The 14,654-nt window shown below is 32.3% G+C and overlaps 1 protein-coding gene across 1 annotated transcript in view; it reads right to left on the bottom strand.

The window, feature by feature from the left end:
• C5H12orf40 (chromosome 5 C12orf40 homolog) overlaps positions 1 to 14,654 on the bottom strand; it is a 37,021-nt gene that overhangs the window by 9,636 nt on the left and 12,731 nt on the right. Inside the window, exons 3-4 of the mRNA XM_031940165.1 lie at positions 12,507 to 12,642; positions 10,436 to 10,565 (exon numbers count right to left, since the gene is read on the bottom strand). Of these exons, the coding sequence (XP_031796025.1) occupies positions 10,436 to 10,565; positions 12,507 to 12,642 (266 nt within the window). The remainder of the gene's footprint in view (positions 1 to 10,435; positions 10,566 to 12,506; positions 12,643 to 14,654) is intronic.

Here is a 14,654-nt window from a genome sequence, read left to right as displayed (position 1 = left end):
GGGTGAAACAAGGTTGCCCACTATCACCATTAGTATTCAATACAGTATTAGAAATGTTAGCTTTGGCAATAAGAGAAGAAAAACAGATTAAAGGGTTTAGAGTAGGTAAGGAGGAATCCAAATTATTACTCTTTGCAGAGGATATAATGGTATACTTAGAGAATCCCAGAGAATCAACTAAAAAACTACTAGAAACAATTCATAATTTTAGCCAAGTTGCAGGATACAAAATAAATCCACAGAAAAATCATAAGCATTTTTATATATTGCCAACAAAGTCCAGCAACAAGAGCTACAAAGAGAATTTCCATTTAAAGTAACTGTAGATAATATAAAATATATGGGAGTCTACCTGCCAAGATAACTCAGGAACTACATGAGCACAAGTACAAAACACTTTCCACACAAATAAAGGCAGATCTAATCAGTTGGAAAAATATCAAGTACTCATGAGTTGGCTGAAATAACATAATAAAAATGACAATACTACCTAAATTAATCTACTCATTCAGTACCATACCAATCAAACTCACAAGAAATTACTTTACAGATCTAGAAAAAAATAATAACAAAGTTCATAGGAAGAACAAAAATCAAGAATCTCAAGGGAATTAATGAAAAAAATGCAAATGAAGGTGGCCTGTCTCAGACCCAAAACTGTATTATCAAGCAGTGGTTATCAAAATCATTTGGTACTGGTTAAGAAATAGAATAGTTGATCAGTGGAATAAATTAGGTTCACAGGACAAAACAGTCAATGACTATAGTAATCTAGTGTATGACAAACCCCAAACCCCCAGCTTTTGGGATAAGAACTCACTATTTGACAAAAACTGCTGGAAAAATTGTAAATTAGCATGGCAGGAACTTGGCACTGACCTATACCTAACACCATATACAAAAATAAGACTATTCAAGTTCATGATTTAAACATAACGAGTGATTTTATAAGTAAATTAGAAGAAGAAAGGAATAATTTACCTCTCAGATCTGTAGAGAAGGAAGGAATTTATGCCCAAAAAGAAACTGGAGTTCATTATTGAACACAAAATAGACAATTTGAACTATATTAAATTACAAAGTTTTTGTACAAACAAAACCAAGTACAGATAAGATAAAAAGGGAAGCAATAAAATGGGGGGAAAATTTTACATTCAAGTGTTCTGATAAAGGCCTCATTTGTAAAATAGACAATTGACTCAAATTTATAAGAATTCAAGTCATTCTCCAATTGATAAATGATCAAAAGATGAACAGACAATTTTCAGATGAAAAAGTTGAAACCATTTCTAACCATATGAAAAGGTGCTCTAAATCACTACTGATCAAAGAAATGCAAATTAAGACACCTCTTAGGCATCACTACACAACTCTCAGATTGGCTAAGATGACACGAAAAGATAATGACGAATGTTGGGATGGAAGTGTAGGAAAATTGGGAAACTAATTTGTTGTTGGTGGAGTTATAAAATGATCCAACCAACTATGCCCAAAGGGCTATCAAACTGTGCATACCCTTTGATCCAGCAGTGTTACTACTGAGCTTATATCCCAAAGAGATTTAAAGGAGGGAAAGGGACCCACATGTGCAAAAATGTTTGTGGCAGCTATTTTTGCAGTGGCAAGAAACTGGAAACTGAGTGGATGCCCATCATTGGAGAATGGCTAATAACTTCTGGTATATGAATGTTATGGAATATTATTGTTCTGTAAGAAATGATGAGCAGGATGATTTCAGAGAGGCTTAGAGAGACTTAGATGAACTGATGCAAAGTAAAACGAGCAGGACCAGGAGATCATTATACACGGCACCAAGATTATATGATGATCAATTCTAATGGATTTGGCTCTTCTCAACAATGAGATGAATGAGCTCATTTCCAATGATCTTATGATGAAAAGAGCCAATTATACCCAGAGAGAGGACTGTGGGAACTGAGTCTGGATCACAACATAACATTTTCACTCTTTTTGTTGTTGTTTGCTTGCATTTTAGTTTTTTCATTTTTTCCCTTTTTAATCTGATTTTTCTTGTGCAGCAAGGTAATTGTATAACTATGTATACGTACATTGAATTTAACATATTTTAACATGTTTTAACATATATTGGATTACTTGACATAGGGGAAGGAGTTGGGGTTAGGAGGAGGAAATTTGGAACAGAAGGTTTTAGAAGGGACAATGTTGAAAAATTATCTGTGTATATGCTTTGAAAATAAAAAGCTTTAATTTTAAAAAAATAAAACAATATAAAAGAAAAAAATTGGAGAGGATAAAGCCAAGTGGGAGAGTACAAGAAGCTCCTCCATATTCCCCCATAAAACAAAAAGTGTCAATCGCGTTAGCACCCAGGATACCTTAGAATCAGCCGGAGTCAGGATAAGCAAAAGTCCAGTCTTTATTCTTGGTCTTTAGGGGTAGAAGTGAAGAGGATCTTCTGCAACCTCTTTCTTCTTCATCTACCGCAAAAGTGACCCTGGCTAGTCTTACTCCATCCCCTAGTCCCTCCTACAATCCTCTGTATACACCAATCATTGAGTCAGCACAGGATAGTGGGAAGGGCCATTTTCCAAGCATATACCCATAGAGTATTGTCCAATTAGTAGTTAGCCTCAAGTGCTCTGCTGTCCTGACCTCAGTGCATTGACTCAAGAGTTTCAGCCCTCTACAAAAAAGAATGAAACAGACTGAATCATGATAAATAAATCATGAATCAGTTTTCCAGTCCAATTTGACACAGGAGATAAGACAAAGAGGTCTAGAGAACCTAAGAAAAAAAAATGTCTAGCTGGAAATATATCTTGTGAAGCCAAGAAGAAGGAAGTTCCAGACTATATTGGGCTATTGTGATGGAATAGGTGCCAACTGAAAGCTTCCTTGTCTAGTACCTAGTTCCAAATCACAGAGCTGAGCAGATTTATCTCTATTAAGTACCTTCTGAGAATTGTGCCATTATTTAAGAAAATGTGGCACTCTGGTAAGAAGGTTACCTTTCAAATCAGAGGCCATGCTTGGAAATCCTGGCTGGAAATCTGTCACTTATTAGCTGTATTGTTACACTGGACAAATTACATAACTCTTCTGGGTCTTACCTGTAAAATGAAAGCGTTGTACTAAGATGACCTCTACTATCATTCTATTTCAAAAACTATAACCAACTGTAGGCTGAAAAGATACTTTTAAATGCCAGATCTACTTTCTGAGTTAACTATTCTTGTTTCTTGCCATCTGTAAAACAGATAAATCCTGTTCTTTAAGTAGTTCCAAATGCTTTGCAGCTACAGAGGCCCAGCATTTTAATACTAATATTATCTAGTTGGTGCTACCAAATTGCAAATAGCTCACAGGGCAGTAGAAAGATACATAGTAGACAAGAATAAGCTACAGCACATTATTAAGCAACTTGCATGAGAAAAGCTGTAAAAACACATTTATTGTGAATGTGTATGATCAGAAAACTCCTGTTTATATAATACAATAAATGGTTTATAAGTCCCTTTGCTCACAGCCCTGTCAAGCTAGTGACTATGTTATTAATACATAGTCATTCTACAAAAGGAAGAAGGTAATTACAGGGATGATAGATTGCAAAAAGAATTATTCCTATCAAAAACAAAAAAATAAAACAAAACTAATGTACAAAAAAAGTTTTTTTTGTTTTCATTAGTTTTTTTTCTATTTTTAAACATTTTTATTTGAAGTTTTGAGTTCTGAATTACATCTCTCCTCTTTCTCCTCCTTCCTACCTGAAATTAGAAGCAATCAAATATAAGTTATATATGTGCAATTCTGTGAAACATTTCTATATTAATCATTTCATATAAGACTCAAATAAAAAAGAAAAGGAAAAAATGGAAAAATAACATGCTTCAACTTGTATTCCATTCATCCTTTGGAGGCTAATGTTTCTTCATTAGCCCTTCATCATTGATGGAACTGCCATCAAACAGGAAATAGCTAAAAGTTTTGTTTTGGTTTTTAACCTAAGAACCATAGTTCAGGAAAAAATACAAGAAAAATTTTCAGAATTCTCAGACAACAAATCACTGATTAAGATAATACAGAAAAAGTCCAAACTTGCCTTTCAAACTCCAAATTTTTAATAATTTCAATAAAAATGTTGCAAACACTGAGGATAAAGACCCTCAAATATGAAGGAAAAGCAATTTTAGTAATATAAATTTATTCCACATTCAAGAGAAAACATTAGAGGGAATGGAATAATATATTCTTTAAAAAATTCAAGCTTCAAAGCAAAATAACATACGCAAATCTAAGTCTAATCATCAATGAAAAGATATCAACTTTCAACAAGAGAGGAAACAGTCTTGAAAAAAGCCAATGTTGAATATACTATTTGATTTGCAGAACATAATGATCAAAAACATGCTAAGTAATGAAATTAATCATTCCATATTATTTTTAAGGGAAAGACAGAATTGAGACAAAAAAGTTGGGTTTCTTTTTTGTGTCATAGATTTTATTGGTAGTCCAAGCCAACTGACTCTCAAAAGAATGTTTTTAATTGCATAAAATACAAAGGATTACAAAGGAAACTAATTATACTGAAATGTTATCAAAAATTTTAAAAGTTCACAGAACTCAGGTGAAGAATTATTAGTTTAAATATTTGAAAGAAACCTAAAAGTAAAAAACAAAGATGGAAGAATTGATCTAAAATACTATGAACTAAATTCCCTGATTTCAACTGAATCAGTATCTTCTGGGGGAGGAAATAGCAGAGAGGGAAACTACTTACATGGGGGAGCAAGGGGAGGGGAGGAATTGCTGATGTAATATGGACAATGAAAGAAAGGATTTTCCTCTAGATTTTTGCACTGAAGAGCCATTGGATCATGAAAAAAAAAAAGTATCTAAAGTGAGATATGAGAATTTCATGATGAATTTGATGTAGAAAGTCTGCATTGGGAGATCTTTCTTATTCTTCCATACTTCCTCCCTTACCCTCCTCTCCCAGGTATTTGTAAAAACAAACAAACAAACAAAAACAAAAAACAAAAACACTCAACCCAAGCAATACATTAGGAGGTAAACAAAAAAGAGTAAGTTTAAAGAACTTAATAAGATCAAAATACTTATTTCTCCTATAGGAAAACATTATCTGCAATTCTTAAGAATGCTATTATTACTTGAGTAATGTGAAAGAGTATTCGGAGACAGAAGGCTTGAGGTTTCATATGATATTGTGATCTTTAAAAATAAAGTCGGGTAGGGAGTGGTAATATGAAGCAATTTTCTCATATAAATGAAGCATGAATAGAAAAACTGCTAAAAAGGAGGTAAAAGGAGATGAAGGGCAGGTAGTAATAGAACTTTATTCAGAACTTATTAGAACTGACTTAAAGAGGGAATAACATATGCATATCTCTAGAAGGGTATCAAAGTCTTCTTAACTTACAGAGAAATAGGAGGGTGAAAACACAGGATAAGAGGACTCATTTTTAGAAGGATGCACAAATTAAGAAATAAGAAGGTAAAGAGAGACTAAGGGAAAGATTCTTAAAAGAGAGGAGAGGATAAGTGAGGGACTCATAAAAGTGGGTAGATGAAGGAATAGGTGCGCAATGGAAGAGAATAAGGGAAAGATTTGCAAATTAGGGAAGTGGTAGTTAAAAGTCAATTAGCTGTCTGAGGAGAGAGAGTGAAAAAACAGATGGAGAGAAGGATAAAGAATGAGGATATATTAAGATGGAGGGAAATGCACAACCAGTAAGTTTAACTTTGAATATGAACAGAATGAACTCATCCATAAAATGGAAATAGCAGAATGGCTTAAAAACTAGAATCTGGCAATATATTGTTTAGAAGAAATATTTTTTTAAATGAGGACTATATACAGTAAAAATAAAGGGCTTGAGCAAAATGTATTATGCTTCAGCTAGTGAAGAAAAAGCAGAAGTAGCAATCATGAACTAAATGCTTCAGCTAGTGAAGAAAAAAGCAGGAGTAGCAACTATGAACTAAAACAGATTTAATTAAAGAACTTTCCACATTACCTCCAACATCAATTTTATCAAATTTATCAATTTAGCCAATGTGAGATCATATCTTAAAGTTTTAATATGCATTTCTCTAAAAATAATATTTAAAAGTTTTAATACAAATAAAACTAATGTAGTCAAAGTTAGAAGAAAAGCAGAAAATTGGGGGGTTAAAGGTTTAGAGATAATTTCTCAGATTAAGGTCTCATACTTCAGTTATAAAGAGAACTCTTGTCAAATTGATGAGATCTTTTGGGGGGGGGAAATGATGGGTGTGAACCCTGAAACTTCCCCATTCTCGGGGGAAAGTTCCTGGGTCTCCAACTCTCTTCTAGGAGAGGCCCACCCTCAGGGAATCAAGTTAAGTGGTCTCATTCAGTTGGAGAACCTGGCCAGGGACGTGGTTGCATCTTCTATCTAGTTGAAAATTAGTCCTGAACCACTCCCAGTAGTTCAAACTCCCAGTTAAGTGATTTTATTCAATTGGAGATGTTGGCTTGATAGTCAGCACAAATTATTCCCCAGCACCCAGGCCAAGATTTATCCATATAACCAAGGGTTGGTCAAACTGTCTTTGCAGAAATCCTAATCAGGATGATGCTTGCCAAGGAAGCTCTCTTAGCAAGCTGTCCTGCAAGGACTTTTTGCCCACTAAGAAATCTGTCTTCCTAGCAAGCTGGCTTCTCAGTGCCAATAAATCCCTTTTTGCCACACAGATTTCAGGTTTGCGAATTCTTTCGCATCAGACCTGTGCCTCTGACCAGAGGGGATTTCTGCCCCCATTCCTGCACCTCATCAAAATGTCTAAGAACATGAGTAACTGCATAAATGGTCAAAGCATATGAACAGACAGCTTTTTGATGAAGAAATCAAAAGTATAGTCATATAAAAATGTTCCAAATCTTTACTGATTAGAGAAATGCAAATTAAAATAACTTTGAGCTATCATCTAACACCTATCAGAATGACTAAAATGATAGAAGGGGGAAATGACAAATCTTGGAGAGAATATGGAAAAAGAGGGACATTAATACACTATTAGTAGAACTCTGGACTGAGTCAACCATTTTGGGGAGCAATCTGGAATTATGCTCAAAGAGTCATAAAATCTTTTGCCTGGCAATACCACTATTAGATCTGTTTCCCTGAGTGATCAGGGAAAAAGGAAGAAAAACGATGTTCTAAAATATTTATACTAGCTCTCTTTGTACTGACAAAAAATTAGAAATTGAGACAATACTCATAAATTAGGGAATAGCTGAAAAATGTTGTGTTACATGATTGGGATAGAATACTACTGTGTTGTTGGTGTGGTTGATTTTAGAAAGAAATGGAAAAAACTTGCATAAAGTGATAAGTGAACAGAACCAAGAGAACATTGTATATAGTAACAGCAATATTGTTAAAAAGATAAATGTGAAACAATCAAGATATTCTGAATAATATATTCAAATCAACTATATGGAACCAAGAAAAGATGCTGTACACCTCCAGAAAAAGAACAGAACAATAGACACATACATAGTATGGTTTTACATGTATGTCAAACAATGGCTTCTCTAGTATGGGATGGAGAGAGGAGGAGTTAGTTCAGAACTTTAAAAAATGAGAAAGAGAGAGAGAGAACAGAAGAAGGAGGAGGGAGGATTGGAGTGATGGTATTCAGCCAAACAACTACCTATCAGGGGGAATATTAGTCAACCAGTCATAAGATGTTTGTTCACCATTATACTTTCTAGGGATTATAAATCAATTCAATATTTTTCCTGTTACTGTGGGTTCTACAATAGTATGAACCGGGGCAAGGTAACATTAGATATATTAGAAACTTTAAAATTCTATGAAAAAAATTTTTGCAAGAAATCAAGAAAAAGACTGTCTAACATAAAGGAAATCCAACTAATATTAAACTATTCTGCCTGACCAGAAATTCTAAAGGCAATGAAATAATATGTAAAGAGGAGAAGAAGAATAAATTATCAAGGTAAAAAGAATAAGGAATCAATAAATTAAATAAAACCCTAAAATTAGGAAAAGGAAGTGAAAATCCAAAACTCTATAAATTATGTGATTTTTGTGATATACTTTTAGAGATAGAGAAGTGATGATTTAATGATAATTATTTAGTGCCTACATCCCTGCCCTACTATACAAGATATATCAGTGGTTCTCTGATCATCCTGACAGCACAGTCATCTCTCCAGTATGAAGGACAGTTTAAAAATAATATCTCAGAAGATATGATGGAGGCTGTTTTATATGGACTGACTACAAGTAACCTCAAAAGAAGAGAGAACCTTTGTTAGAGTTACTTTGTTAGAGCACAATAACTGCCCTACTGGTAAATTGCACTTAGGATTTCACATTTCAGTGATAAGGGAAGACTGAGAGAACTATGAACAGTCTAAATCATAATTTAATATAACCTGAAGTGATCTGCTCAGCATGGCTTCATATATGGATTGCTTATAAATAATATAAAACCAAATTAAGTATCAATAAATAAAGGACCCCTCTGAACTTTATTAAAATAGGACTAGAGTCAAAGGCCATGCAAGCAAGTCAATTCCATAAAACTTTAGGACCTAAAAATGATATTAATAAATAAATGCTCCATCTTAAATTATAGGTATTCTCAGCTAAAGAAAAAGTTCCTCCAATTATTTTAAAACAACCTAATCTCAACGGAGTTAGATCTTTTCTTAATGTCTATCCTTTGCTGATGCCTATTACTGAAAATTTACAAGAAAAATATATAGGTTACAACAAAAACTTGATTTTAATATAATTTATTATCTCTATAATAGTTTTGAAATGTACATTCCATATAAGTTTGTAGAAACTTATAAAACAAATAGAGTTTTCCCTCCAAATTAAATGTTCAAAGTCTATGATATTATATCATTTCCTAACTGGAAAAGTATTAACGGAGCTGGGTAGTGAAAGAAATGGATATTTCTCTCATATTAATAAAGGATTATTAAAATGGGGGCAATCCAAGCTTTTTTTCCCCTTTTTTTCCCAATCCAATGTCTCAATGACAGGGCTGATGGAAGATAAAATTAACATTCTCAATCTTGCTACTCCACCCAACTAAATCAGGCTTTGGAGGAAGATAGTTTCCTTTCTCAAGGCAGGTGATAGTCTGGATACAGGAAGAGTCTTTTTGACCAAGAATTATATGATTATCACTCTCAGCATTTCATACTTCTCTTTGTAACAAAGTCTACTTCTTATTAACTATTAATCAGTCACAGTTGACTGTCACTCTTAGGACATCTCTTTTCCACAGGCATATAAACCATGAATCCATTGACATGAGGGCCTTTGACATTTGAGAATATCACTGAACTTTTAGTAAAAATTCTGGCTTTATTAATAAAATTATTAAGTTATCCAGAAATTATATCTCTTAAACTTTTTCAATACCACAAAAGATGACAAATACATTTTAGAAGCATTTTAGAGTAATGAACTATTTCAAGATGCCCAATTCTACCACAATCACAAGAAAATAGAAAGTAATTCTGAAAATTTAATAGAAATCGCATGGCACCCAGGCTACCTTCAAGTACTGTACTTATATTTTATCATGGTGATTACTGAAGACAAAGAAAGAAAGAATACAATAAATACCATCATCATTCAGCATTCCTCAATCTCCTGCCACAGCATACTAGGCTGTCAATCAGTAATCAAGCCAACCAGCAATTGTTAAATTATTACTGGATGACCTGATCCAAGATGATAATTCAGCCAGTCAAGAATTTACATTAAGAGAGGTAACTCATAGTTTTTTCTACTTACAGTTTAATTAATTGCACTACATTAGTAAAAAAATCTTGCATATAGCTCTGGTATCTAGGAGGCTGGATACAGAAGTCATGGATTCAGAGAATCAAGATTTCAGGCTAAAAATGGCTTTGAAAATCCTCTAGTCTAAACTTTTGAAGGCAAATGAAGAAGCTGAGATCCAAAACAATGGAAAATAACTTGTCTCAAATTCCCAGAGAGAGCAAGAAGCACTTTCTAGAAGAATCTAGAGCCTTTTACTTAAATCCAGGGTTCTTACCATCACTTTTTACCAAATTAGGAATCACTAACTCAGGACTTTTTAGTCAGAAATGTTAAATAATTGCACAAAAATTGGCTAAGCCCAAAGCTTGAAACACATGATAAAGAAATTAAAGCTCTGTATAAAGTATAGATAAAGACAGTTATAAGCTTTGCCTCTTGACAAATTCTAAAGCAATGTTTTTACAAAGGCAAATAAGGATTGTTGAGAGATGAAAAATAGTGGTAGGAATGAGAATGACAGTATCACAATGCCCCACTCTTGAATATACAATCAGATATATAAAGTTAACAATAACTGATCAAAGTCTCTAAATTAAAAAAAAAAAAAAAATCAACAACTCCCAGTTTTAAATTACCTGTTTTCTATGTTGAGACAGGGGTTGGATACTTTATAATGAGAAGGCATTGAAAATTCTAAATTCTTCCTTCCTATGCATATTTTTGTGTTCCTATTTACATTCACAAATGTTGGCTTTCTCACAGTGGCTGTAATGAAAAAAAGTTCAAATTCTTTATGATATGAAACCATGAAGCAGTACTAAATATTTTTGCCACATTCAATCAATTCAACAATCATTTCTTATTGCCTACTATGTATAAGTAACTGGTTTTGGAAAGATTTTTGCCCCAAATATGTCAATATTGCCCTAACCTAAATTTTATATCTTCTTTTAACTTTATAGATATCTTTATATCTATCTTTTTGTCTATTTATTTTTATTTCGTTTCATAAAAATGTAAGTACAAATGGCTTGTATCAGAGAAATTTTCTATAAGCATAAAGAAACTGCCTATTTAGATCTCCAATGTTTATGAAACTAATAAAGTACATTTGCAGAAACTACCTAAAATGAAAAGAATATAGTTTTTTTCATATATAGTATGTATATATTTTTATATATATATACATTGACATATATAAGTATGGATAATCACATACATGCTATTAAAGAGAATGTGCTTTTGTTCAAAGGCAATGACTGACACCTTAATTTTATATCTACCATCTTTCCCTTCCCCCATCACAACACACACAGATATGCTCTCCAATTCATATGTTTCATTCTGTCATAAACATACATATATGTGTGTATGTACACACACACTTGAATATGCAAAATTAAGAACCTCTTCAAAGATTTGAGGAATTAAATAAGTTTCAAAAGATAAACCTAGAATTCATAATAATTTATCAAAACTATTGCTATTACTAATTTAATCATTGTTAAATATATAAAATTAGCAGAGACCTCTAAACATACATAAAACACAATATCTACCTACAATAGTCCCTTTCTGGGAAAGAAACTAGCCAATAAAATAGCAATGAAAAATGAAAATATAAAAATTATCTCATGATACTCAAGAATAAATAATACAAATTAATACAAATTATTTTTCCAAACTTTTAAAACATAATCTGAAACAGTTATTAGAAACTCCTGAAAAGTCAATTGCCCCGTTAAAAAAAAATCCTATTTATAAAATATCTGGAAGAGAACAATACTTTGCCAGAATAAGATACCAACTAGAGATTCATTTGGAATTTTTTCTAAATTTGCATTCTTTACAATGTAAATATTCAGTGAAGGGATTATACCTAGTAACCATCTATATACCTCAATATCATTAAATTATTCATATAATCAAAACATTTTCCTCTTAAAACTAACTATATGGTAATACACCCTGACAAAATGGGAATGCTTACTAATAATTGAAGATCTGAGGAATGAATACTTTCTGAGCATGGAGTACACTGAAGTAGAGCAGACTCAAAGCCAGAATGGGAGTCTGGCTACCCAGAAGGTAGAATGAGGAAATATAGAGGGCAGATTGGAGTAAAAAAGCCAAGGGATACCGAAAAATAGACAGATTGATAACAAATATAAACTTATTTGATTCTGTACTTATTGCCAATGAAAATGATTTATTTGGTATATCACAATGCCTCTTTCAAAGGCTATTTGCATACTGTTATTACAATACTTCCTAAATTTTCAATTATTTATACTTTTTGCTATTACAAAAACCTAAAAACTCTGTTGCCTATTTTAACAAAATATCTTTATAACAAATTTAAGTTAACTCCTCAAGAATATTTAAAAATCTATGGAATTAGTGAACTAAAATAAAATGAGCCAGGACAACTACTTTGGAAATATTTAAAGTTAATTCACAAAACTTCTCTAGGAATCTAATAAGAAATAGTAAAAAAATATTTTTATCACCTAATATTCACCTACTTAAACGTAGATATATACAAATATATTTATTTGGATATATATGTAATATATAGTATATGTTAAAGTAAAAAAAAAAAAACTAATAATACAACATTTAGCTGAATTTACAGATATTTGCTATTGCCTCAATCTTAAAACTATAAATACTATATGGTTCTCAGAATCCCAACTATATCCTCACCAGTTTCTTCCTTCTTCATAGAGATCTGATTTACCATATACAAATCAAGAAGATCTAAACTGACTGAAGAATTTTTAGAGGGTGATAAAACTTCCACAAACTTCATTGATTTTAGCTTTCTCTTCTCAAAATATTCCTAAAATATTTCAAGGTAAGGGAAAATAGCATTTGTTGTAATTGTGTAGTCATAGAATTAATTCAGTAATACATTATTGCTGTTAATGGGATAACATATATGCATATTAATAAATATATATTATATTAATATTATTAAAGAATCATAAACATAATTTGGGGTAATCATTTCCTATTTTTATTTTGTAGCCTTTTAAAGTTAGCCCTTATTTAATTTAGGCAAAACAAATCAATGTTAATTTCTAGAAAATCATTTGAAGATCTTGAATTTCACAACTTACTACAAGCGTTCTTTTATTTTTTATAATAGCTTTTTATTTTTCAAATTACATGCAAAGATAGTCTTTAACATTTAACCTTACAAAACCTTGTGTTCCATAACTTTTTCCCTTCCTCCCCACCTTTTCCCTTTCCTAGACAGCAAGCAATCTAATATAGGTTAAATATGTGCAATTCTTCTAAATATATTTCCATATTTATCACACTGCATGAGAAAAATCATAAAGAAAAAAACAAGCAAGCAAACAACAACAACAAAATGTGAAAATATTGTTATGATTTGCATTCAGTTCCCATAGTCCTCTCTCTGTATACATATGACTCTTTCCATCACAAGACTATTGAAACTGACATAAATCACCTCATTGTTGAAAAGAGTCAAATCCATCATAGTTGATCATCACAGAATTTTGTTGCTGTGTACAATGTTCTCTTGGTTTTACTCCCTTCATTTAGCCTCAGTTCATTTAAGTCTCTCCAGGATTTTCTGAAAATATCTTCAACCTTTCTTTTAGAAAATAAAATTATTGATAACATCTTTCATGGAGAAATCTCCATAGATTAGCATCCAAAATCCCATTCTGGTGTGATAACACAACTTCCTTCAGTTATGGTGTTGATTGTTTTATGTGAGACACCTTTTAAAAAAGTTACACCAAAAAAGAAAAAAAGACCTAAGGGAGTGTTAACAAACAGTCTTTGACCTTGTCCAACCTTTTAGAATTCTCTGATCTGAAGACATTAGGCAAATTGCAGCATAATCCTGTACATAAATCCAATGCAAGGTCACACAAACACCACAGAAGTACAAAACACATGGAAAATTACCCAAGAACATTAGGGCCCAGAGTAGCTTTTTTTTCACTATGTCCTTTCATGAAAAGGTCTTACCTATGAATTCAATTACTTATGCAATTACGGAATAAAAGCTAATTAATAAAAACCAACATAGAAGTTCGAGAAATCAGAGTGTTCTTATTAGGGATACTGACAAGAAATGTTTCCTTCTTATTACCACAACTCAAACTGTCCTGCTTCTCTGACTATGCTAACACTGAGACTTTCTGAAAAACTGAAAATTCCTAGGAAAAAATTCTGAATTCAATCATTTATTAAGCATTTATTAAACACCTACCTTGTGTCAAGTACTGTGCTAACTGCTTGTCATAGAAGTAAACTAATAAAAGCTTTACTCTAAAAGAGCCATGACTATTCTTTCTTCACAAGTGGAAGAAATGTCTCTTTTTTTTTGGGGGGGGGGTATTATTTGGATCTGTAATTTCATTAGGTTAGGAAACTGCCAATGAAAAAACACCTTAATATAAACTGGCTATTATTATACAACATAGGAACTTCCTGGGGCATTGAAGGGTTAAGTGACTTATTCAGGATTGCATAACCAGAAAGTATCAGAGATGGTCAATTTATCCAGGTTTTTCTGATTCAGAAAGCTACCTCTATTCACTATGCTGCAAACAAATGCTCTCTGCTCTCAATCAAATAAGTAGCATTCTATCTGATAAGGTCATTTTCAATTCATTCAACAAATATTTTATTCTTCCCATCACATACACAAATATTTCCTTGAAAAGCCTTTCAGGAGAGTAATTAGACATGGAGAATCCAAAGGACATAGAAGGTAGTTGTACCTTGGAATCCCAGGGAGTTACCTATATATGCCCTAAGAACACTGGTTCCTCTTGACGTAGAAAAAATTGTTAGAAAGTTGGTAAC

The sequence above is a fragment of the Sarcophilus harrisii genome, chromosome 5 (assembly GCF_902635505.1).
Source record: "Sarcophilus harrisii chromosome 5, mSarHar1.11, whole genome shotgun sequence".
In the NCBI taxonomy this organism is placed as follows: Eukaryota; Metazoa; Chordata; class Mammalia; order Dasyuromorphia; family Dasyuridae; genus Sarcophilus; species Sarcophilus harrisii.
The sequence above is the reverse complement of the archived record's forward strand: the minus strand, read 5'-3'. Positions and strand labels throughout refer to the sequence as shown.